Genomic DNA, 27207 nt, shown 5'->3' with positions numbered 1-27207 from the left:
TTCCACAGTCTAATCCATTTACTGTTTTATTAGCATCTTCAACTTTTCAGACATGTCCAGAAAATCCTAGTTTAGTACTTATGTAGTTTAGTTTGACCCAGCCAGCACAATAATACATCCATTATATCCAGTGTTATATAGCTGATATGTTATGCAATGACACATTTAAGGTTGAGAGGACCTTCAATTTATGTCCTTGAGAAAGCAAGGTCATTTTGCAATTGCTGGGCAATAAAACAGTCCAAATAGGACTAAGTATAGCAGATCATACAAAAGCCCCTGTTGGTGTGATATTTTGGGATTTAGTGTTGTGACTGTTAAAAGGGCGTCTGGCTCAGGAAGCAAAGGGGAAGACCAGCCAGGGATTCACACGGAACTGTGAAACGTCTATTTGTGCAAGTTAATAGCCCCTACCACAAAAACTAAAGGTGAAAGAATAGCTTAATCACTGCATTGGCAACACCTGCCACTGTGCATGCACTGCATTTTGAGTTGCCTATTGGGGCTTTATTTGAGTCTCAGACTCAAATACACTCAATTTAAGGGCCACTTGAAAAAATGAAAAACATTTTTTTTGCAGCGAATGGCATACCAGGAAATCGCAGCTCTGCCCCTGAATGAGTATCGGGTCAGATTTTGCTGAGGTGGAAATGGAAATGCTTTCTCTTGTTGCTGTACCATGCTATGTCAGAGTGTGTGAGATAGCTGCTTGGTAAACATTAGTTTTTTGTCTTTGAGGGGCCACTTAGATATTTACCCACAAAACTCACATTTGTGAGCGCCACAAGACTGAGTAGAAATAATGTTTATGGATGCTTAGGATGCAAATGAAAGCTTCACAAGACGCACCTCCTCCATCAATAACAATAAAGGTCAAACATCCAGCAATAAAGCTTGTCAACCACAAACACTGACACAAGGTTGACATTTTCCTTCAGTGAACCGCTGTTCCATCTGTGCACTTCGTATTGCCATATTCGGGTGAAGTGTTCCACTTTTACATGAGATGCTACAGCAGACCCCTTGACCAGATGAAAGCAATTGTCGGGTTAGCTATTTGATGTCTTTGTAATGCATATTTACTGTTTTGGTGAAAGTACTGCGATCAAATAAACATGTTTTCATCTCAGGGCAGTGCTACAGCAAAGTGTGTTTTGCATAGAGGAAAGCACTACTGTACCGTAGAAATTGATTTCTTAATGGCACAGTTTTCTGAAATGTCATGCTTATGAAATATAATGAGCTTTGATCCTGTATCCATTAGCTGTAAGATGAAAAAGAAGGACGCATTCTCATTAACAATACATCAGCAATCTGAGTTGGAGTCACAGCAGTGAGGATGAAATGTGTTGTTCATTCAGTGTAGAACATCTTTATACAACACTGCTGTGACCGTGATCCTGAGCAGGTGGTTATACTTAAAGAGAGAGAAGTACAACACGTGAAGGTGATGCTTTATACTTTATATGCCACTGAATGTATATAAAAAGACTCATGTAGAATTGTCATAAGCAGAATATAAAAGTTGGTGATAAGTGGAAAAGTTAATTACATATTGTTTGTGTCAGAAGTGGAGTTGGGCTGATCATGTCATAGCTGAAATTGGGTTCATACTCATAAAAAAAAATCTTGTGACCAAAGGTGAGAGAAACAGAAGTGAACTAACTGAGAGTTTTATTTCTGCTGCTTTTTATATTTCACCTTATTTGGTATCTTTTTTTTTCTTCCATATGTCGGTGAGAACAAATGAAAACAAATTTCACAGCTGCGAGCAAAGAAAAATGATGATGGTTCTTGGAAAAATTACACCGCGAAACATTTAGATTGCCATATTACCTGACCATATTTAAAGCTGAGTTGATGTCAAACATTTCAACCTTGTCTTGTTGAAGCATTTCTCGTAAATGATCACTGCCTGTGTTACCTCGGTGACAATGATATTGCATTTCCTGTGACTGCTTTGCAATAAAAATGGCACAGTGTTTCACCAGCTTGTAATGTGGACAAACAGCAGCAGGAAATATTGTGTCTGCAACTTTTTACTACATTCCTGTGAATTTGTAGTGTGTGGGTAGGTAGTTTCAATCCCGCACAGGAATGGCAGACTCTAATAATGACACTAATAATAATAATGATGATGTAAGTACACTTTCATTTAACCATTCATTAAAAAAAAAAAAAAACAAAACATCAAGAAGGGTTTGATTTCATAAAAGCCTCTAAAAGATTATAATTGTATTATTATAACAAACAATTTGTATGGTACCTTTCATGTAGGTAATTCAAATTCAAATTCCAATATATGCCTGTAAAGCTACAGAATTTCAGTCTCTGGGTATCTCCTGCCTTGGCTTTATTTTCCAACAAAATACTTCATAAGGGCAACACTGTGAGGAAACTCAGTTGGAGGTTCCAAATTTTGGACTTTTCCCATCAGCGTGTGAAAACACAATTAGTCTTGATTGGTTCCCCTCTCTCAACAACTGAGTAAATTCTTTCAATCAGCAAGGTCTCCAGCATTTGAAATGGCAAACTCTCAGGGTGTGGTGCACATTGTGCTGTCTGCCAATCAAAGCCTGGTGCAACGGCTGCAACTGAGAATTTACTTTTGTAACAAAGAAATGCATGAATAATTATTCTAAAGCACATTATGCGTTTCCAGAGACAACACAATCAAAAAGAAATTAATGAAAAGTTCATAACTTTAAATGTATATAATAAAGACACTTTGCCTGCTGTGTAAGTGCTGTTTGACAGCAATTGTTCCATTCTTTCTAGGGCTCAGTCCCACTCTGCATCCTCCTTTTCAGTTTTAATCAATACTTTTCAACAGTTTCAAGCTAAAAAGGAAACATCTTCTTGGGGACGGTGAGCTGAGCACTGAGAAACAATAGGTTCCATCTCAGCGTTGTCTTGCAGAGCCAGACGTTTGTTGCAGTGCGTCTGGCAAGAGCAGCTTAAGAGTTAATTCTCTGGCAGTGATGTGTAGGAGAGCAGCTTCAACAAGCTGCTGCAGACTGGAGCATGAAAACCATTACTTCAATCCCTCACTCCCTGACATTAATAGGATGAATAAATGTTTTTGTTCTCTGCTTAATTTGGATGAATTCATCCAAATGGCAATGAAAACAAGTAAATATCCATCTCAGCTCCCCTCCCGATAATAGAAGACAAAGAGAAGTCACTCTGCCTTTGCTTTTCCTTCCACCTACTGTTTGAGGATTCTTCTTCTCGGCGCCAAGCTCATATATCAGATGATAACCAAAATGACTGAGACTGGGAACACTTACTGAGGGAGGCTCGTGTGAGAGGAAGAGTTTATTTTAAGTCGATTCACCCTCGCCACACAGGAGGCTGTCATGTCAAATTTTATTTTGCAGTAACTCAAGAGTGATTTTTGTGATCTCAGACATTCAATGTGAAAAATGAGCTGCACAAAGACAGATCATATCTCGCACATGGACTTGAAGTAAACAAATGTAATTTTCACACTCATTATTTTTTAAAAGCTGGTTCATCCATACAATGCAACTATATGTTTGTGTTGGTTTATGAATACTTATTAGTTTGCTAGCTTATTGCTAACTGTTCATTTTTGTGACTAAACTGTCAAAGTGCACAATTTATTCTTTTTATGATGCCCTTGGCAGTTACCAAACACCTTTAGGTGCTTTACCACCTCCCTCTGGACTCCATGTAGCCTGGGAAACCAAGGTGGACTCATCAACTGATATGCATATATGCAGCTAAAAGCAAACAAAAGTGTTATTAAATTGTACCTATATGCACTTTAAATCATACAAATGTGTCACTGTGCCACAATGCTTATGAGCTTTTAATGCCTGTGGCCTCAGACAAGAAGCATTGAGATGACATCTTACAGTAATACTATTTAACAAACATCCAGCAGGGTACAGCATCTAGGTCAAGAGGCCATGAGCACACTGGATCCTGCTCAGCTCCCGGTGAGCACACTGCACACTGTAGTCAAAAACAACTCTGGCAATTTGTGTGATATATTTTTCTGCACAATTCACACACAACCACCAATATCCGCTGTTCCCATAATCCTTGGCTGAATTAACATCCATCGCCATCTTTAGTTCAGGAGAGTCACTTACCACACAGAGAATAACTGGCAATTCAACAAATCAATGCTAAGTCACCCGCCACTTACACTCATACAGTAGGTTGAGGTTATTTTGATTGGATCTAAAACTATTCTTTTGAAGGCCTGAATTACGTGGGTGTTCTGAGGTGACAGTCCTCAGCGGCGAAGGTCCAACCATAAAATGGCTGTGATCAGAGAGATATGGGAGATAGACATCAAAGGTCACAAATAAACCCTGTCAGGGGTGAAAACTCTCCATAAGTACAGACTGTACTTGACCAGTCTCCTTTCAGAACAGTTGGCTGAGAGGAAGTCTTACCTTGGGTTTTGGAAAGAGAGGCAGCCTTTGTTAATTTTTAATGCATTTGGAAACTAGTAATTAAGCCCCCCCCCCCCCCATTGGACTGGGAAATTGACATACTCTGGAGAGCCGGTGAGTAATTATATTTGTAAAGAGCAGTGATACAAGATACTCCCCTCTGACTGGGACTCATTACACATCATTAGAGAGGCGCGGCAACTAGGCACATGCACGCGGACCATGTGCACAGACCACACACACACACACACACACACAGACAAATATGCACATGCATGAGGGTAGAGGGTAGACAAGTCACACACTTTGACACACACAGTGTCTCTTTCTCACACACAGATCAATGAGCAGTAATCCAAACACTTTCTATTCAGTAAACAAACTCTGCTCTTCAGGTCCCTGACCCTGAGCAGAGCGTGACGACTCCTAACAGGACAGTCTGGAAGGTTTAAAACTCTATTCTCCATATCTCATCTGCTGATAATCATACTGCAGTGGGTCAATAAGTAATTAAAGATTAAATCTGAAATGAATTCCCATTCATCTAAATAGGGAAAGGTTGAGATATGAAAGTTTCCAAATGGGGCCTCAGGAGAATTGCGGTCCACCCTTTGAAGCAATAATTACCATTACAGCAGCGCAGGGCTAAAAGCTGCAGGGGGATGATAGAACAGCACTAGAAACTTAGTGGACTCCTCTTTAATTGGAACAGGAGTGGCAGCGACTCGACACATCATAGTCTCAGAATAGAATTTGTACAGCTCTCCTCTGTGTTACCTCTTCTTTCTACAGTATTTCTCCTCTCTCCCCCTCAGCCCTCTTCTCTCTGTATTTCTCACTGTACTCACAGTTTGTGTTTCACTGGAGAATGTGTAACTGCCATGCACACATTATAAAACCATGCTGAAATATCGATTAAATCCACTGTGGCCTGTCTTTTGGAAACACTAAACAAATGTTAAATGTATATTTTATGACACTCTCAGCACCGTCTCTCAACATGTTTACACCGTTGGATTGAAGTGTTGAAAAGTCGTAAATGGTGTAACTGCAAATATGATGTAATGAAAATGAAATAAATGAATAAAGCTGCCATCACGGAGGTTAAGAAAGGTTTGTGCTGTCCAATTTGTTGACATGTGCTGTTGAAAATGTTTTTTATTCTGCACATTAAAAATGCTTTTCAGTACAGATTTGTTAGTGAGGGCTGTTGTTGCCTAATAGTTTAGGCCTATTGTTTCGGTGAAATATTCACATTGTTGTGTGTATTTCAAAGGTGTTTACTGCATTATTAATGCCATATTCAGATTGCCCAGGGACGGTGAGAGAGCTATATTAGTGTCAGAAAGTGTAGTTTGAGTTGACTTGTCTGCTTTCACTTTAAACTCATTATCTTGTCTAATTCTCTCTGTCTCCATTATTCCCTCATCCCTTTAAGCAGCCTAATTAAAATAGCTTTCATTTTTTCATTAATATTTATTTATTTATTTCTACATGAAACTGTTTCACCCTGCATAGAATCTAAATGGCTTTCTTTTCATTATTTAAATAAAGGCAGTCCTGCTGCACAGCACTTGAGTTGAAGCCACAGAAGAAGAGAAGTAAAATCTGGAGTATTTGCTTTTGGCTTTGCTTTTAAATGACCTGATCTTATACAGCAAGTGCGAAGCTTTCAACTAAGAGTGCTGTAGTTAATGTACTGTACAGTGTGTCCACAAAACAGCTAATCTACTCCACTTAATGCTGTTTAGACTACATTATCACCCATATTCAATAAAAAACAGCAAACAAAAATAAAATGAAGACATGTAATTACAATTTCTCATGTTCTGAGTTTTGCAATCCGCACTTTATGACTGAAAATCTTCAGACAGCTTAGTGTTAATTGGCCCATCATGGTCTCATTTCTCTCTGGCCTTGGTTTTATTTGGTTTATATGAGTGTGTCTGTAATAACAGTTTAAAGCCGTACCATGGGGAGATTATCAGACCATGCTACAGCAATGGACATTATCGCTCAACTACATGCATCACTTCTTCTCTGCTCATTTCTCAGAATGGCTGCTGGGGAGCTCACCAAGAGAGCTGCTTTATGAGCTGCATGTGTGTATGGCAGTTCATGTTTTCAAATATGTGTGTGTGTGTGTGTTTGTGTTTGTGCATGTGGGCCAATCGTGGTCTATATGTGCGTCTGGGTTGTTTTTGTGTCTTGCTGTCTCGTACGTGGTGAGGGTGTGTGTGCATGCATGGAGAATGACATTTAGCGAAATGTGGCAGCGAGAGAAGAAACATCTGACTCATAATTGAAGTGCCATGAAAGAAATATGATCATGAATCTGTATTAGGCTTACGTGCTCAGCTTTAAACCAGCGGCAGGAAGAGGAAGAGGCTGCATGTTCAGCCAGTGCTCTACCTTACCACCCAGAAGGCTGATTACTACACTCAAAATGATGCTCCACAAAAATGACAGAGGAAAACACAAAGCATTCAAGGCAAGTATTCCTTATGACAAAATCGATAGGCCATAGCACTCTCATCTCCATCAAAAAGAGAGTCTCAGGATGAATGTAGTTGTATCTCTGTGATTCAACTGCAGTCATCTCAATGTCCTGAAGGATAAAGCAGCACTCTTCCTCAGTCATACTCCTGCTCTTGACATGTGGAGCCCTCTGAGCAGCAAGGTGAGGCAAACCACTCAATCAAGGATAAAGCCATATATATATATTTATATTCTTTGCAAAACATAGTATTTTTCTCACTGTCAAATACCAGAAAAAGACCAAAACCATCAATGAATTACTGAGAAGTCTTCTTATGCGGCTACAGCCTGATAAAGGTCAGTGGTCCTCAACCTTTTGACCCTTTAACAGAAAGTCAAATCTTAACCGTTCTCTCCTCTTAAACTATTTAATTTGAATACATTTTCATGGTCTGAAAGGTAAAAAATGTCCAACAGGGAAATAGATAGGTTTCGAGAAAAACAGCAGATACATTTTTCTCCTTTCCCTTGTGGTTAATCATCCTGTGACCTCTCGGATTTATCGAGTGAGTCTCAGGAGGTCGCCACCCACAGGTTGATTACCATTGATACTGTCTATCTGCTATGCCATAGGCCTCCATTTCAGTTGAAAAACCATTAAAAACATATCAGCGAGGCACACTGTTGCACTGTATGACATGTTCCTTTATTGCTTTGAATATAGATATTGCTGTGTACCATTTTTGAGTCAGTATTCTGACTTAACGCTACAGGTTTGCTTTTAATATTATTCCTCAATTCCTTCTTGTGTGTTTGCTCTTCATCAAATAGGTTTGCTTTAATCCACTGCTGAAACCGTCTCCAACAAATGCAATATGTACCTCTCTTTGAATAACATTTGTTGAAAACTACAGTTCCCACTTTTCCTGGGTTTTACAAAATGACTTGAGCTATTTGTGACCCTGCTTTTAAATATTCAACATACAGCTGCAGGCAGATTTCTGCAGACAAAGTCGATGCCTCTGAGAGTGTTGACGGACAGACTTGTTGACAATAAGAAACATAAAGAATAACACCTGCATCATCCTTAATGTTAACAGGCAATATTTTCAACAAATGCAAACAACTTGAAAATTTCATTTTATATTCAAAGTGTTTGTAGTCAGCACACAACCACTCTAAATGCAAAAAAAAAAATGTGTGAGGAGGGAAATCAGCTGTGTCAGAGAGATGGATGGAATAGGTACAAAGCTCTGGTAGTGTGCTAACAAACTCCATTTTGTATTGCTGCAGCTGTTTCCATGGAGCTCTCTCTCCCTCTCTTTCTCTCTCTCCTTTCTCTTCTCTCTCTCACACTCACACACGTGTCTGAAAGAGGATTCAGCTGTGTGAGTCAATCTGCAACCAACGGCAACTCAGAGAGAGAACCCCTCGTTCTCTCCAGCACTCTTCTCATCGTCTCTGTCTCTCTGGCATCTCATCGTTTTTCCCCCCACCTTATTACAATAATTTCTTAATTTATTCCAAACCCCAGTCACAACAAACTAACCCACATTCACCACTTTCAATTACTGTGATTTTGATACACGAGCACCACATCGACAACAAGCACAGGAACCAGTGTGTATTTACAGTGCAGCATTACTCTCTCAGCCTTATTTCAAGTGTATGTGGCAATCAGCAGTGCTCATTACACCTAGGTGCCCTACAAAGATGCCCCAGAAAAATGTCCTTGAAGGAGAAAGAAAGAAAAAATAAGAAAAGACAAAGATGCTTACCAAGGACTCCGACGCGGTAGTTGAGAGTGATAACGATGACATTTCCATAGCTGGCCAGGACGCTCCCATCGATCATGTTGCCCGTCCCCTCCATGTAGGATCCTCCATGGATGTAGACCATCACAGGCTTGGCCCCAGTATCTCGTATGTCTGCAAGAGCGGCCATCATTAACACATTCACATTGTCGTCCGCCCACTCCGATCATGGGTCAGCTCAGATTCAGATACAGCAGATATAGCACATGGTGGCCAACAAACAGACAAGCTGACGCTCACCTCCCAGATACCAGCTGCAAGGATACAGTCTGCTGGCCTACTAATGGAAATGGAGGCAATATTCTATCGTATCTGCTCCATGAGAAACAAATTAATGTCCACTCATTATGTCGAGTTCAACTCTATCACATTAATTGGCCATCTCAGCTGAAAATGTGACTTGTCATTTACCTAGAAATGAAACTATTAGGGTTGTATTTGGTTTTGTGTTGCCTTCCAGGAGGCAGACCCACTTCCCAATATAGACACGCAGGAAGCCATTAGGGAGAATAAAGAGAGAGGTACTCTGACACATCTCCTAACCAGGGAGGAAGCTAATCTGGCTTGACAGTGATAGGGAAAACGTACCAGCTAATTACACAATACTACCATGCACCTCCTTTTTACACAGGCCTATCTCTGTGCAACAATTTATTTGCACAGTCCTGCTTGGCATTGCAGGCAGTTAAGTTTGTGCTTCAGTTTTGGTAAAATGTTGTTTATTTTATTCCTGAACCAGGGCTTGATACCCAGCTGTAGCGACACTCCAGCCAGATAAAGCGCATCCAGAGGTAGAGGGAAGAAAAAAGCCTCTGTCTGAGGAATAGACTGAATTACTGACTGGCTAGCTAGAGCTGAGAGACAAGACAAGAAACTCTCTCTCATTTTCACTCCTGCTCCCCCCAACCTTCCCCACCCCCGCTTTATGTGTAGCTTCTCGCCTTCCCCTCCCTCACTTTGTATCGCTTTCACTCACAGACTCTCCCCTGTCTCTCCCTGTTTCTCTCCCGCCTCACCCCCCCATCTCTGTCCAACTCCCTGCATGTGTTTTCCCCCTTAGCCCTGAGAGTGGTGTGAATGAGAAGGGGGTGGGAGAGCAAAGAGTGAAGACAGAAGGAAGGAAGGAAGGAAAGAAGGAAGGAAGGAGGGAAGGAAGGACGGAAAGGAAGGAAGGAAGGAAGGAAGGATGGAAGGAAGGAGGCGAAAGGAAGGAAGGAAAGAAGGAAGGAAGGAAGGAAGGAAGGAGGGAAAAAAACAAAAGACAGCAAGAAAAGGAGAAAGAAATGAATAAAGATGGAAAAAAGAAAGAAAAAAAGGAGAATGAAACAGAAAGAAAGAAAGCAAAGGGCTCAGATTTAAAAGGGTGGTATTGTATTCTGGTTGCTATGGAGACTGAGAGCCAAAATTCAAAATCCTCAAGAACAGCTAATCGCAGACCACATCCTGCACAGCCCAATCTGCATCCATCTGCAGGCACTGCTCGTTGTTATGCACCCCATCACATTAGCATGCTCAACACCGAGGACAACTACTTAAATGCATTTTGTAGCGACACAGTTTTTCTTTAACTCCTATAGTAGACCTCAGCCTTAGTTCACAAGTTTTTTTTATTTTTTATTATTCCCTTGGTTATTCATGGCCCTGTTACATTTAAAAGCAAAGCCATAACTTGTATATGATGTGGCCTTATTTATGGCGTTCTTTATCTTGCTGGTATCTGAGAAGGCTACACAGTGAAATGTGATTTATAGCTGACACTTCTCTATGCACACACTTATCTTAGACAAGAGGAGGAGGGGATGCATGGGGTGAGGAAGCATGAAAAGGTACAGTCAGAAAGGGGAAAGGGGGGGTAGAGGGGGGGTGGAGGGTTGGGGAGGGGACAACAGCAAAATGATATCCTACACAAGCTACTCAAACAAATGGGCCACAGATACAAAAATAATGGCAAAGAGGAAGAGGGAACAGGGGGCAGAAATAAGAAAAAGAGATTAGTCATGTCAATGTTATCAGTCACCTCTTTTGTTGATTCACATCATGTCTCCATGACGACAGTTAAATCCCTTTGGGAGTGTGATTCAAGACAGTGAAGCTCCACTTGTTCTAATCTATTTATTGACTTGATCTGATGTGGGAGGTGTCACACAGATGTGATATACAGTACAGTACTCTCTGACAGTGATTTGTGTCAGAGGAAAATATACATGTGACAGATCCCAATTGGAGTTTGGCTTACAGTGAAAAATAATAATGCTTTCTGTTTACATCCACATCTTGGCTGCAGCAAGGCATGACTGGGAGCTAATGATGTGAGTAGCTCTGTTTTAACCAATCAGATCAGAGCTTTAACAGTTGCTGTGGACAGCTTAATCTGGGCGAAACAGGTGACTAACTGGCTACCTCGAGAAAGCTGCTTAGTGATTCACTAGTTCTCCAGGGCAAATACATTATTACATCAACACATATATCCATACAGTAGCATCACAAGGTCCAAAATGTAGCACAGAGCTCTGTGCTAGAAAAGAAACAGAGATATGTTCATTAATGCACGCAGCAATACATTTGCAATAGAACTCCATGCATAATGAGATACAGATAAAAAAGACAAATAAACTTATGATCTGGAGATGAACAAAAAAAAATCGGTGCATGACAGAAATGTAGATGACAGCTGATGTGTGATGAAGAGTGAGCAGAACAGAAACATCATTTGAATAACAGATCATTTCTCACATTCCTCTCAACCACACAAGTGAGATCATGCATCATCTACTGTACAGTCATATATACTCTCAGGATATTATTAAAACAGTAGAAAGTAGAGAAAAGATATTTCAATAAATAATCAAATAGTTTACAGTTTGCTGTACTTCACTCCTAGACAGAAGGGTTGAGGACGGTCCCAAAAACAAATACATCCCAGAGGATGAATTTTAGCAGGACCTGAGGAGCATAACCTCTCACAGGTGCATCACAGTAGCCCTGGACTGATTGGAGTGTCAGTGGGAGACATAACTCAGTCCTGAGCCGAGCCTGTAAGTGTTGCTGCTGCAAGTGAAACTCACCAGGAGGGCTCAGAGGACTCCTTCCTTCCTCCTCTATCTTATTTTCTCTCTTTTGCTCAGGAACTCTAAGTCCGTACCTTTGTCCTTTGCCTCTCACTCCATTGAGAACAGTCAGTCATATGTCTGACGTTAAGCGCCCCAGAACCGGCCTTGACACTCCGGAGTGGGACAGGACAAAAGCGAGTGGAGATGAGTGTCGATGGCATTCACTGTGTCAACACTTGGTGAAACATGGTGGCTGTCAGCGGCTATCAGTGAGGTCTGAGGTGGGGGGGAAACGGGTGACAATGTCCTGATGTGGCAGGACATGACATGCACCCTACTGTAGTGCTCTTGTCAGGCCGAGCTTCACGCTTCACTCATGACAAGTCCATTACTGGTCATGTTCACATTTAAGAATGGCATATAGTTTATCTGGGGAGCTGCTTCGCAAAACAGGCAACGTAATTACCCCAAATTAAACAGCTGCTTGTGCGGTTGTACAAGTCGCTGACAGTATTCTGAAATTCACTGAATGTCTGCTTAATATTCCCTTTATGCAGAATCAAATGAACTAGTACTGTGTGTGACTAGGCCTGGGAGGGATAAAGGCTAAAGTGAAGGAACACACAGTAACACATTTTCTATTTTTGACTCAGAGAAGACAGTAGAAGGAGGACCACAGGGGTAAAACAAAAAAAACAAAAAAAACAAAAAAAAGCTGTTGCATAGCTGTTGCTATTTTAAGCCAGTTGACTTTCAGAGCCTGCACATCATCAGGAGTGATGTGGTGGGCAGAAAAAAGGAGCACCTCATAGTTGTAGTATGTCAAAATCACGGCGTTCCCTACAACACTTGACATTTCTGAGAGTAACTGAAGTGTGGTGTATGTATCTAAAGGCAACCTTGGCATTGTGTATATGAAAGGGAGACGTGTTTGCCTATATTATGAATTTTGACATCGCTACAGTAAATGTAATGTGAGGAATGACCTTTGTGTGAAGGTGACCTCTTGCTCCCTGGCTGGCTGGTGTGTTTGTGCGTTAAATATGATGTTGGCAACAGGGCAGACAGCGAGCGGCATGTATATATAAAAGGATAGAGAGAAAACAGAGACAGGGATAGATGCAGGCTGAGGAAAATAAAGGGGAAGACACAGTGAGAAGCCTACAAGGCTATTAGCCAAAGCCCCCTACATCTGGCCTGGATATAGGAAATAGGAAGAAGCTGTTGAAGTGCTGTCATCCCTAAGACTCACAGAATGATAGAAGACCAACCCTTTTGTCTTTCAGGAAAGTCCGCTGTCCTTGGTGCGAGCCACAAAAGCCGTGGTTATACTGTACAAACTCACTGAAGGGTTGACGACAGCACAACAATAAACACATTTCAAAATTGCACACAGCAAACAGGCGTTCTGTGGCATTGCATAAGGAAAGAGTCAAAGTGCCTCACTGAACTAATTCAAAGCCTATCTCCACTCTTGTTCCATTCTTTTCAAAAGCAGAATGTTTTTGCATGTTTTTGCCTTGCCAATTATTTTGTGCCACTCAAGAGTAAAGGACAAACGAAAAAAGAAGAGAAAAAGAAGATCACAGCAACAGTCTGGTTCTCCGATCCTTTGAAATGGCTCAAATGATGCCCTTGTGGATCAGCCATTAGCAGCAATGCTTATCTTGGAAGGGAGCTAAGAAGCAGCATTCCAAATATCTCTGCATAAATGGGCTTCAAGGGGCATGATTCCTCATCCCTGCAACATCAGAGAGAATAGGATAGTGGCAGAATGGGGAGAATGGTGTGTGAATTGCCCCCACTGTCGATTCACTACTCTCCAGGCTGCCTGAGCTGAGCTGAGGACTTTGCTGGATGGGGATCCAGTCAGGCCTGTGCAATGGAATTAATGGTAATACCCAGGCAGGTGGAGCTCAGCTCTGCTCCCTGGCACAGCAACGATGGAGAGCTTCTGCGGGGGTTGTGGTATATGTGTGAGAGTGTGTGTGTGTATAGTCTTCTTCACTGCCTGCTTCTAAAGCTTGGAAGCAAGCATTGTTTATGTGTGTGTGCATGTGTGTACGCTTCACTGATTTAATGGACGTGAGTGTACATGTCTGAGTGTGTGCACACTCTCGCAGGGTGGAAGCATTCCTCCTGATTAGAGCTGGAGTCTCAAAGTGCCAAATGACAGACAGACACACACACACACACACACACACACACACACACATCTATTTTTCATCAGTGGGAGAGGGCCGAGGTAGCATTGGTGCGAGACACTCTAGAGGTGGTGTGGGGACGGCTGCTTCACTCTGCCTAACACTGGGCACAGTACCTCGGCACTGCTGCCATGTTCCACCTGGGAGATTTAGCTCCTACACAGCCTCACTTCCTCTATTTACATGCCCACCTTTATCTAACAACAGCAGGTAGTTGATTGAAAGCTTGCGCTCCCTTATACAGTGCAATAACAGCCTCTGTAAAATTGAGTCTTGATTGTGGGACGGTGTAAATCACAGTAACTTGGCCCACACACTTGTGTTGCTGGAGGGAGTGAGGCGTAGAATTTGAATAGAGTTTGGGGAAAGCCAGGGGGCTGACTGTTGCTCCGACAGACAGGCGGTCACACAAAGGGACAGATGGAAAGACGCAGGAAGAGACAAACAGACAGAAAGGCTAAGAGGGAGAGGCTCAGTGGACAGAAAAATATAAAGTATGTATATAAATGTCATTACATTCCTCACTACATATTTCATTTAACTCATCTGCTCGTCTCAGCTGAATGTTTTTATTGGCTGTTTCACAATCTTTTTATTGAAAATGTATGTATTACTATTCCATTGCACATGTTGCTTTCATCTCTTTGGTAATGTGAGAAACCCTTTATTGTTCCAGTACAATATATTTGAATTAAAATTTAAGAGCATGTCTTGAGGGTTATAACAGGGAGGAGGGCAGCTCAAATATAGTGGAGGGAGGGGAGGAATTAGCCCAGGATAGACAGAATGCCAACTGAGACAGCATGGTAATGCTGGGATGAACAGACTGAGAGATGGAGGGGGTTAGACAGAGAAGCCAGACAAGACAGCACTTCCCTGGAATGAATGAGAATATGTGGATGAGAAGTGCATCACTTAAAGAGTGAGAGAGTGGGAGTTATGCTTGTTTTCTGATTCTACTTGCCCTTTAACTTGAATACAACTGTTTGATTTTCATTGGTAATGTATGCAGCGCATTTATTGTAGACAAGGAGATTGCAATTATCTGCAATAGTAGTGCAGCCACTTGTGAGAGCGGTACTATGCAAGACAGTTTACAAGGACTTTGTGGTTTGTGCTGTGTACTCAAACATCCTTCAGTGAGGAAACTTTTTTTTATTCACAGAGGTAACTGTTCTCTTTTGGGGCAATATAGAAGAACAGAGGGGAGTCTCTGAACACTGGTTTCATGTGTCGAGCTACGACACTTCAAAAAAAAAAAAAAAAAAAGACATCCGCCAGAACAATGAAAATCTTCTGGATCATGTATAGGGATTGATGGCCAACTCTGTCACACATTAGTTACAGTGCTATAGCAGAGATTCTGCTGGGACCGTATTGTGCTTCTACAGTGATGCTCTGTAAATAGTATTAGTTGCGCTCTGTAAAGAATAGACTTGTCACATTTTCAGTGAGGCTAGTCTTGCACAACAGCTTGGAGACCAAGCCACTGTGTATGCATGCAAAGACTTGCCAGACAAAGGGATCGGCACTTGTCAGCAATTTTGAACGGACTTAGGGTTACATACACTGACGCATGTGGGCTTGCTTGGAGGAAGACAAACATCCTCACACACACACGTATACACACAGTCAAGCCCCAGACTGAAGACAATTTGGCTTCAGTTGCAACAGCTCGCCCTGGGCTTGAATGAGGAAACACCTGTGTGTCAAAGTGGTGCCATGGCAACGCTTCCTGTTCTGTGATCAAGGCCAGCATGAGGCTTCTTTTTGAGAGGAGAGCCCACTGGCATATAGGAAGGAGCTTGACTACAAACCCTTCAACATCTGGAGAGATCCCTGGCCAGCAAGCCTCAGCTGGGTTTAAAACCCAATGCAGGACCCACAGCAAAATCAGCATTCACGGTGCCAACATAAAAAAAGTAATGTATATGTAAAAGGATATTACAACAAAGTGTCTTAATTTCTTGCCAAGTAGAAGGGACATATGCCTTAAACATGTGTTGAGGTCCAAAACAACCAAACTCCAGACATACAGTTGAAATGTGTTCAGATAATATACACACAATGTGCAAAAATCCAGTCTGTTCATGGCAAAAAAATGCAGTATAAATCAACAGCTTTAACTTGATACCCAACATCATGCTTGCATCACCTGTACTATAGTGGCAAATGAAGACAAGGGCGGGGCGATATCAAGGGGTTTGATTTAGATTCAGAGACTTAAGCCGTTTCTGTTGCAGCGCAAGAATCGTCTCTCATTCTAATCTCGGCAGAGATCCACCCAGAGCCAGGAATATCCCAAGATAAATATGGAAAGTGAACAATGCGATTGCTGAGCAGCAACTTCCCATTTTCTACACCTCTCGCCTCTAATCCTCTCCAGCAGCACTCCTGAACTGCCGCTCCTCATCTAAATCTGCTGGCAGACCTGGCGAACAGTCTGATATTACACTGCTGCTTCACTTTCCCTCTGCCATTATCGCCACAAATACAGCTGCTAGCCACACCTTAAGAAGGGGCTCTCACCACTGCTGCTGCCCTTGTAATAACAGTTGCTCTAGTCACTATGTGAAATATTAAAATAGCTCGACCTGGGCTTGGTTATCTAGACAGCGACTAGATCTCACCTGACTCTGAAGCCAAACACTCTACTCATCGGCTGAATTTAGATGCTTAGGAAAAAGAGACCTCACATTATCTCACACATACACTTACATTTGCTCAATCTCTACAGACTGTAATGTGACAGGGGTGCTTGATGATTGCAATTGCAATTAGAAGTAAAAACAAAGATAAAAAAGCATAAATGATCATAAAAGAGTGACGTTTTTCAGAAGAAATCATGCACCATCTTTGTTCACCATGGAAAATACCTTCATCTTCATCACCGTCGTTATCCGATAAATCCTCGCCCTGTTTTTTTGCATGGGCCCCTATTAATGAAGCAGGAAGAGACATAGAGAGGCACAGGGAAATTCAAAATGGCATGTTTGGCAACACAGATATGGGTAAAGAGGCAGTTCAATAAAAAGCCACAGCAGTATTTGAGACCACATATGAATAATAGCAATGTTAATGTAAATACACAATTTCCATTAGGCATTTCTTTTTAATACACCATACAATAACAGAAAAATACATATTTTAATAGAATACAAATCTAATTTAAAAAAGACACTGAGTAAAAAAAAACATCATCACATCACCTGCAGAGGGAAACTTTGAAACAAACATATTTGGGGCAGAGTCATACACCACTGGCATTTTCAGAGAAACCTTTTGTTTGTAGATTAGTAGATTAGATTTGTTTGTAGATTTATCAGGAAAACCTTCTGAGGCCAATCCTTTAAATTTAGTTAACAACATTATTAACTGAAAGCATTGTTGAAAAACAACTATAGTAGAGTGTGCAAGTTTAATTGTATTAATTATAACTTTTTTTAACAGGGTTTTAGTGACTCTCTAGTCTCTCTATTTATTAAATTAAATTCGATAGGATTTGCACCTATCAACAATAAAATGACAACAGCATACCAAGTAGTTACTCACTAGCTGAATAACAAAAACTGGGATGCAGAAAATTGCTGAAAGAAGAGGTTTTAAACTGCAACCAGAAGCAAGTGCATGATTCCAACTTCCCTAGAGGAGACAGGATTTGAATAAATCACAAGATTGCGTGTATCATGTACACTCACTGATGTGTGCAGCTTGTCTCTTTGCTCTAAACAGTAGGTAATGTGCTGTTGTCCTTGTGCTACATGTAAGTTTGAAAATCTAGCCCCCTAGGGCGCCTGCGCACCATGTACAGATAAATTGTACAGGCCTATCTCGCCTACCACTTACACAGTAGTATTCTGAATTGGTTAGAGTTTGATATCCATTTACTGCAATTTGTTCTTGTCTGCTAGCATCAGAGCCTGAGGATAGCAATGTCATTTAGTGTGTCAGTCAATCAATTCAATAGTAAAGCCTTCAAAATCAAGAATATTTGCTCAACATCTCCACTAGTGCCATCAGTAGAACTACACTACTTTCCACAACAAATAAGTAACAAGAATACTAATTAATATCAAAATCTAATGGTTTGATTATCATTGATTGGACTTTTCCCATCCTTCATCAGTAAAAATTTTTTCCTGGTGATATTTATGGTTCCAAATAGGTATATTCTGTTTGTTAATTTTAGTGAGACACAGTGTTTTTGTCATGGGGGCCAAAGTTGGAACTAAGTCACATGTTGCCCTCAGGCCCAGACCCCACTTATGGTTAAAACCCATCAAGAGACTTATCAAGATAATATTTCTGTATCAGCCCGTCAGTCAGGTGGAGTCAGTGAAAGACACTGTAATGCACCTACATTGTGGACACAAAAGTAATAACAATATAAACCACTTTGGCGGAGCGCCATGGTAGCTGAATAGTTCTGGTGTGTGGCTGCAAAATTTCTGGTTTGAGTCCACCTGAGGACCATTGTTGCATATCATGCACATCTCTCTCCCAGTTGTTTCCTGTCTGCTTCTCCACTGTCAGCTGTAAAATAAAGGCAAAAAAAAGCCCAAAGACATATCTTAAAAAAACAACCTCTTTGGTAAAAGGCGCCTGTTAAATAACTTCTATTTGAATGAATAGTTGGCTGTGTTAGAATATCTCATCCATTGTTAATTGAGAGTTGCAATACATTGCATAATATAATAGACTGAGGGTCATGACACTTACTGAGTACATACAGTACGTGCTCTTAAGTGGAGGAGCCTTTTGAATTGGTTAATTCCAGGGTCGGCACAATGACCTTGTTCAGTATGTCCATCTTTTTTGTGCTATGGGCTGTAATGAACATGTCAGTCTGTATTTGCTGTTGTATGGGCTTTAGACATCCAAACATAATCATATCACTATGACAACTGACTAACTTCCATCAGCCACCGGAAATACAATGAAAGTTGTAACAGGTCTGAGAGGCCACATACCTCACACTGGCTAATTGAAATGTATGAAATCCTTTATGAATCCATTATTATATAATATCCATCAAGTATCAGTATATAATTTAGGTTGTCAAAGTAACCAGTGATAATGTTGGCATGAATATGACCTTAGTCTATTGTTTGGCAGATACAGCAACTTTCATAGTAACATCAGGCCAGCTAGGAGCATCTTCTTTGTGTAGGAAGTGACTGCCATTGACTTTTCATGTGTCATGTCTCTATTAAGTAGGAATTACAGGGACCAACAGCCAGCACCCAAACAAAGAGGTTTCACCTGGTTCAACAGCCTTCTTTATGGCCTGTTAGCATCTACTGTTATTCTAGCATCCGCTGTGTTGTTGACATGGTAAAACAGTGAGGTTATTGAGTGATAGTGCTTCAGACAGGCATAGATTGGATGGCAGGTGTCAACAGGGAAGCTCTGTCACTTTGAATCGTGTTGTCTGCGAACCTGAGTTTGTCAAATGCCGGATCTATAATAGGAACTGCAAACATGTGACATCTACAGTGACTCAGCAAGCGAGCCTATATTTGACCTTCAATCTTTTAAAGTGATGCCACAGTGAAAGAGTTTGACGTTAAAGGAAAACTAAAATAAATTGAAGAGTTTCTTTGTACGGCCAGCCTCCAGGAGTCGACATTTGCATCGCTTCGAAACAGGCGTCATCTAGAACAACAGCTATTATTCATGTTCCTTGACAAGCAAAATAGAAACCTGTCGCATTTATCAAATCAGATTAAAAGAAAACATATTTGATAGGCTTACTTGTTAGATGAAGGGTACTGAAATTTATCATCTTAACAGGATGGATTGAAGACAAAAGACACTCTCGAGCTAGGTATACATGATAGAAACCCATGCATGCACACATGTACACACACACACACACACACACACACACACACACACACACACACACACACACACACACACACACACACACACACACACATATACACTCACTCACGCACACACACACATATACACTCACTCACTCACAGACTCACACGCGCACACATACACTCACTCACTCACACACACACACACACACACACACACACACACACACACACACACACACACACACACACACACACACACACACACACACACACACACACACACACACACACACACACACACACACACACACAGATATAGAGTGCTCTTGGACTCCAGAGACTTCTTGACTGAATCCACAATTCACTCAATACATTGTGGAAGGGCTGAATGTTAACTGCCTTTCCTTTGCTGGAAAAAGGTTCGCTGACAATAGATTGGCCTTGGAGTTAAATATCAGAAAGGTCAGAATGTGGAAAGGGACTTAGTGAAATGTGAAATGTTGCAGCCTTGACAATTTAGAGCAGTTATATCCAGTCTCTAATCCTCAGGCGGCCATTTTTCTCTTTCAGAGGGCCTGGATCTGTCTCTCCTCCTGTCTTTCCTCCTGTCCTGTCTGCTCTGTCTCTCTTTCTCTCTGTGTGTCTGTCTATCTCCATCTCTCTCAATCTGTCTCCCAGTGTAGAGGTTAAGGAACAGCTTGGGAGGGACACATAAGAGAGAATGATGGAGAATGCAGCTGAAAGGTTAAGGAGGCTGTAATCCTGCAGTAAAGGACAGCCAAAACTCACACTGCGCTTCAGCTGTTCCCAAAATAAAAAAAAAACAAAACAAAACAAAAATTCATATAAAAGGCAGCCAAGTCTTTCTGCCTGTCTACAGCCTGATAATGGAAAGAGACATGTTGAACAGACACCACAGGGTTCTGAGTATGAAAGCAACCTAAGGTAACACACTGGGGTCACTTGCCTCCATTCTTGAGTCCTAATGAACCATTTATTCCCAATAATATGTGAACAAAGACTACACTGCACCAACATCTTACAAAAACAATAACCGGGCCTTAAGTTTGTTTCGCCTCACACGCTTAAAAGTCATTTGCAGCACCATATGCCTCACTGCTGATTTCAGACTCAGTCAAAGCCTTTGAAGGCCATGAGAATGTCAGTATGTAGCCTTCAGAACTGAAATCAGAAGAATGATTTTTAATAGTTTGTCTATTTATATCTAGAAATAATAGTGCGCAGACTGATTTTGCAGTTTTTGGATTCTGGTTAAAGGTACCCTGTAGAGGTTTTGACCACTGGTAGCAATGTATAATAGTTTGGAGCAATATTTAAAAAATCAAGGGATCCTTCACATCCCTTTTTTTATCAAGCTATTTTGCTGATTGACAGTTGATAATGGTAATGCACCAACAAACGGCAAAATTATTGCCGTTTATAAATTCATAAAATAAAGAAGAAAATCCACTTTTTTATGAGTAAGGAGATGTCAAATTTTGACACATTTGTTGGACTTCAAGGATATGAATGTTTTGTTGAGAAGCACTGAGTGAAAACATAACTATTGTTTTTATTTACAAGGAAACTCCACAGGACACACTGTCGAATGCACTGTAAGGTGCATCATTACAAATGCATGATGTGTGGGAAAGTATTGCTCAAAATCACAAAACTCAAAATTTAACTGTTTCCAGTAATATTAAAAGTGTCAGGCTGAATTGCAGGAAAAAGTTTATAAAATGGTGCATGTTTTATGTACGCAATTGAGGGGAAATAAGGGCTCAAGAGGTTAGGTTTCAGCTAACAGAGATACCAGCAGCAAATATATTGTGTTTTCCTCTTTAAAATGGGCTTTAGGACTCCACAGACTGTGTCCTCTATTGGGGTAAACAAAGAAGTGAACAGAGATATTGAGCCTTGGGTTGACTGTGGAAGCTGGACAGCACAGCAGCAGGAGGTCTCTGAATAGGAACTTCCTGCTTAGGTTGCGCCTTGCATCTCAAGTCAGAGTGACTGTTTCTGCCTCTGGCTGGCAACAGCTTTCACTCACAGGGTTCATCAACTGTCCCAAATAGATGATTGCAGGAGATCACAGAAGTAATTTATTTGTCAAACAAAAAAAGGAGGACATCTGTTCTGTTTTCAAATCACACAGGCCAATATTTGTTCTTGTCTTCTTGGAAAGTTTTTGCCCTGTCTGCTTGGCGTACAGATTTCCTCAGCAGCACTCAGAGACTAGCCCCTCCTTCCCCAAGGCTGGGTTGAGTCGGCCAACCAACAGGATTACCATGGTGTGTTACTGTCTGCCATGGTCCAGAAGTAGTCAACCAGGATTGGGGCTCTTTCGCAGTTTTCCCAGCTCTCTAGCATCTGGAGGTCATCTGGTAAGTGGAAAAGATGTCCAATGTTTCTGCTGGGGTAGTTAATCTACAGGTTTGGCAACTGATTGGGCTGTTCAGTCCTGGCACTGGACTGTGTAACACACGGCAGCCTGCTGCCTGTGAGGCCTGCATAGGAATGATAGCTGAGTGGTCCAAATCAGGCAAAAATGTACAACAGATTTCACTGCACTTATCTTAAATAGACTCATGATGAAGGTTGAATTTAGGAGTCAGAAAGGATGATCTCAGTGTCTCTCAGAAACACTGTTATTCAGAGAGACCAGTGTGAAGGACTCTAAGGACATGTTTTACAAGTGGGTTACAAGCAATGACAGAGACATGCTGTAAAAACGCTGCAGAAAATAATCTTCTATAAACAGGCAGCATGAAGCACAGTGAATGCCTTATCACCAGAAATCTGCCTCAATGAAGATCTCATCAAAAGGACACAATATTATAGATCTGTTTTAAAGATTGTCAATCAATATAACAATGTAAACCTTTTTTAAAGATAAACATTGACCTCATCAGGGTCCGTCCTCTCAAAATGTACCCATCTCGAGCCAATCTAGCACTCTAAGACTGAATAGTACTTAGCTGTGCCCCACGCATATCATTACCCCTCTCTTCATTCCATTCACTCTGAATCAGAGCAGAGAAAATGACAGTGATATAACAAGGGCTCCAATGTCTCTGGCTCTGTCACTGCTCTGTGTGCCAGTTGAGCGAGAGCAGGGGGCTACGGTTCTGATCTTGCACATTGGACCACCTCCACATGACCTCGGTGACTACCTGCTCGGACATCTTGGACATGCAGTGCTGCAACGGAACAGCAAAATAATGGATAGTTGTTGTTCTCTGAACGATATTTCAGTCAGTGTAAACATCAAATTGTTCCTGAACAAAGATGACTACACTGTTGGTTTTGCTAAATTCGCCTCACAGCAGCTCTAGCCCAGAACACCAATCGAAAATACGTTTACTTAAAAAAGGCAACATCTATAATTTTGCCTTACATTTTGTGAATGAGTCTGTCTTTGATCTTTTGTCAGGGCACTGCTATGTGTTCTAAGGGCATTTTATGGGGGAAAATGAGCCACATTTTTGATATCAGCACAAGCAAATAGTTTCCTTGAACAGTGCCCACTAGGATCCCAACAGAATGGGATCGATAGGATAGACTTTCTCAATTGTAAAATTAGATATTCTCTTACCATCACTCGTCTAGCTCATACTGAAGATCGTTTTCTGTATTTACACATGTTCTACACTCTACAAATCATCAAATACTAACATCTTGTCTCATAAAACTGAAGAAAGATCTCATGCTATGCTTTACAAAGTTCACAGGTGATGTATTTTTTTCACTTGATAGGCATCACCATTGCCTATCTAGTGCTTCACGCTAGGTAAGAGGGCCATTTACCGTGCTCCTGTCACAACTGCATACTGTTGCTTGGCAACAATCACACAACCATTTCATTAAGAGTCAAATATACTTCTCCTCCAGAGGAACCTTAGTCATAGAGATACAGATTGTACATTTGTGGTGAAGGTGTTATTAGTACTGAATATGCACAGTGTGTATGACTCTACTGCATTATACAGGTTTCTATTGAAAGCTTTGCAAATTTTGAAACATGTAATCCTGTTGGTGTTTGCAGCTTTATGTAACAGATCTTACTATTTCAATAACACTAATTAAAAGCTTTAATAAGGGAACTGATGAACTGTTAAAACTGTTTACCCAGTTCACGCCTTCCTTGTTGGAAATATTTAACCAAAACCAAGAACGCTTCAGAGCTTGCTTTCTACATCGCCTAAGACGGATAAATTATGCTTTATTTGCAGTGTTCAATTCAACATAAACCAAGATTAGCAGAAGCAGTTTTTTTAAAGGTGCAATTGAAAGAAAGAATTTCCAGCCTAACTGAAAATTACAACCTTGATGTTTATAGTAACAGAGGAACTATGCAACAATCACCCCTCTGCACAATAATGTGTCATAAAACCAACATATGAAACTTATGATAAACCATTTTCTCATTACCAAACATGGGGAAGATAATTGAAAATTTTCAAGAGGAAGGGGAATATTAAAGAGATATTTCTGTGTATATTCCACAACTGGGACTAATTCAGAAGCAGAAGTGCCTGGAGGGCCAGTCTGTCTCTAACAAAATTGGTTTACCAAAGCAGAATGTACAAGTGCACAGAGTGAGGCCAATAGCTGCCTCCTGCCTCTCATGGAAATCAACAGCAGAGGTCTCCCAGCTGAAAGTGAATCTTTACTGTGGAGCGTGATATGCTCAGGATCACAGTCTTAAGGCTAGTCGTAAGGTCCTCCGGTGCCTTCGGGCAACCTTCGAAAATTAGAGATTTCAGCTGTTGCTAATGGAATTGCACTGTGTTTCTTTGTGGCACTGTGTTTGAGCATCTGCCACATGGATAGATGAAAGCTGTCATACCAATAAAATATCCCACCACCCCTATTTGAACAATTGTGAATAATACACTTAGAGAGAGGTGGCCCTCCGCTTTTTAGTGTAAATTTAATCAACGGCTGAGGCGCAGACGCTTTCAGGTGTCGTGTTTGACAAATACTTGCAATAAGCCAGTGTCTTAAGTGCTGTCAGTGCAATCTGAACATGACTAAAGTTCTTTGCATACCAAGTCACATTTTATGTGCGAATATTTCACAATCGCACTCTTGCCTCTGACTTAATCAACAGTTGTGTTTAAGTTACACATATTGCACTTTGAACATGAACGAGCCATACGACAACATTAAAAAAAAAAAAATACAGGTTATGCTTAGACATCATGATCTATTGATTGACAAAACTCCATTATTTATTTAGGGACCTGGATTTTCCCTTCCCCCCCCCCCCCCCCCCCCCCCACACACACACACACACACACACACACGCACACACGCACACACGCACGCACACACACACATTTCTCTCATAGTAAAACCACATTACAGCATGCACACAGCCACACGCACGCACACGCATACACATGCAACACAACACAACCGTTTACTCATCTCTCACACTCAAGGATGATCTGAGTCACTAGTCCCATGTTCATCCCAATTAGCACTTTGATTTGGGAGTTGATAGGTGGTGATATTGAAGGCTTGGAAAGATGCAACCATCACTCTCCTCTCTCTTTCATTCCGTGTTGGCTTTTTTTTCTTTTTCTTTTTTTTTTTTTTTTACATACCTCCTTTTCTACACATTTTCTTGTTGGGTTTCCTGGCACATTCCTTGGATATTCTTTTGACTGTAAAATGAATGGAAAAACTACAAAATAACAGAGTACTCTGGAAAAGATCGCATGTGACATGCAAAAACTCAGACTGAGTCAGACCCCCTCTTCACCCTCTTCCCTCCTCCCACCCTCCTCCCAGTCATCAACAACAAGAACAACAGAGGACCTGTTGAGAAAGTAACTGGGGTGCTGCTGCAGAAATATTCCAAAATGGTGGAATGAATTTGCTGCATCCTGGACACAGGAAGCCCATATTCACATGCACTTCTATTTAAGACCCATTACAGCCACACAGAACTGTGTGTCACCTCGGCTGAGAAGCTAGATTTCCAAAGTTGCAGTACATTTTAATCTGATATTTGACATTATCCATTTGGTTGTCAGGGCACTTAACATTTCAAGCCCATTTTCCTGTGTGGGTCTCCTTCAAGTGGTGAAATAGTAGGGGCCATTTGGGAGTCAACATGAGGATATCTAAACCTTTTAAGACTTTAAGTCATGGTGGAGCCCAATCTATGTTTGCCTTTTGCACAACAACTGCTGTATTTAGCTTTGTGCAGGGACAAACTGTGGATGAAGCGAGGAGAGTAAAGGGTCTTACATAGGTCAGGCTGATGCCACAGGCCTCTCGTGTACCAGACAGAATATTTCACCAACCCTACAGTAGATCATTCACTTATAAGGCAAGCTACTGATCACTAATGGCTAATAATCCCCAGAACAGTCAAGACAGTGAGGTAGGAAGGTGCACCGAGTTTTTCCAATCTCTTCCTTGAATGATTAGATTTTTAAAAAAATTATTCAGTCATTTTAATAAGTCATTTAGTCATCAAAAGAGGAACCTCTAACAGTGGCATGGAAGGGGAGAGTTGATGAAAAAGACTAAATGAAAGTTCAAGTCAAGATGGGAGGTTGAGATGATGGACACAGACACAGCATGCGCCAGACAACAGGTCATGCTCCGCGCAAAATACAGAGGTGACAAGTTTTGTTTAGAGAAAAGACAGAAAGAGAGAGAAAGAGGCAGAGACAGGAGAGAGGAGGAGAGGTTTTGGTTTCCTGTACACTCGACACACTCACCATCCTCTGTTGGAACATAGATGTTTAGATAAAGACAATCCTCGTGTTGATCCTGTATGTACGTGGTAACTATATCCAGGTTGAAGGTGAACCATATTGGCATCATGATGTCTGGCACGGCGTTGTGAATATTTTGGGGGCAGACAGGAGCAAAGTGGGTGGCATTCTTGATCCCTGACCAGGAAGAAGGAGGCTCGGGGGGCATGAAACGTTTTTCCCCCACTGGGGAGGCAGCGTACGGAACCCCCAGATACTGGTCCACCGGTCCCAGAATCTCACTTGGCAGGGGCACCCTGACCCCTCTGAGTTTCCCATACTGTGTGTTCACAGTGGGGTGGTAGTTCTGACCTCTCACAGCTTCAAAGCACCAACAAAAACTTAAGACCCACAAGGACACGCTGAAATGATTGGTGCAACTGTAGGCACCGTGCCAGTTCTGCGAGGGGAGACGACTTCTCCTTGGAGAAAACCACATGGTCCTTGTGAGCGAGTGCGACTGCAAGTGACCAACATACAAGCCGGGGCAGCCCCTCAGCAAACACGCAGGCTTCCCGTGCCTTCGCTCAGCGCTGCAGTCCAGCCACCTGAGGGACAGTCATCAGCTGTGATAGTGCAGCCTGGCGGCTTACAAATGAGGAAAAACAGATGCAGTTGTGC

General features: G+C 41.5%; 1 protein-coding gene across 6 annotated transcripts in view; it reads right to left on the bottom strand.

The window, feature by feature from the left end:
* Positions 1 to 26671, bottom strand: part of nlgn3a (neuroligin 3a) — an 89601-nt gene extending 62930 nt beyond the window's left edge. The window contains exons 1-4 of one of the 6 annotated variants that reach the window (XM_062425313.1): positions 26551 to 26671; positions 25570 to 25591; positions 13817 to 13843; positions 8687 to 8847 (exon numbers count right to left, since the gene is read on the bottom strand). In XM_062425313.1, coding sequence (XP_062281297.1) covers positions 8687 to 8847; positions 13817 to 13843; positions 25570 to 25591; positions 26551 to 26656 — 316 coding nt within the window. In that variant the 5' untranslated portion in view covers positions 26657 to 26671. Of the gene's footprint in view, positions 1 to 8686; positions 8848 to 13816; positions 13844 to 16840; positions 16913 to 22966; positions 22987 to 25422; positions 25483 to 25569; positions 25592 to 26550 lie in introns of all 6 variants that reach the window. The other 5 variants (XM_062425310.1, XM_062425314.1, XM_062425312.1 and 2 more) reach the window with 5 other exon arrangements.
* Positions 26672 to 27207: the final 536 nt, after the last annotated feature.

The sequence above is a fragment of the Scomber scombrus genome, chromosome 9 (assembly GCF_963691925.1).
Source record: "Scomber scombrus chromosome 9, fScoSco1.1, whole genome shotgun sequence".
Lineage (NCBI taxonomy): Eukaryota > Metazoa > Chordata > Actinopteri > Scombriformes > Scombridae > Scomber > Scomber scombrus.
Note: the sequence above shows the minus strand (reverse complement) of the source record. Positions and strands in the feature narration are given on the sequence as shown.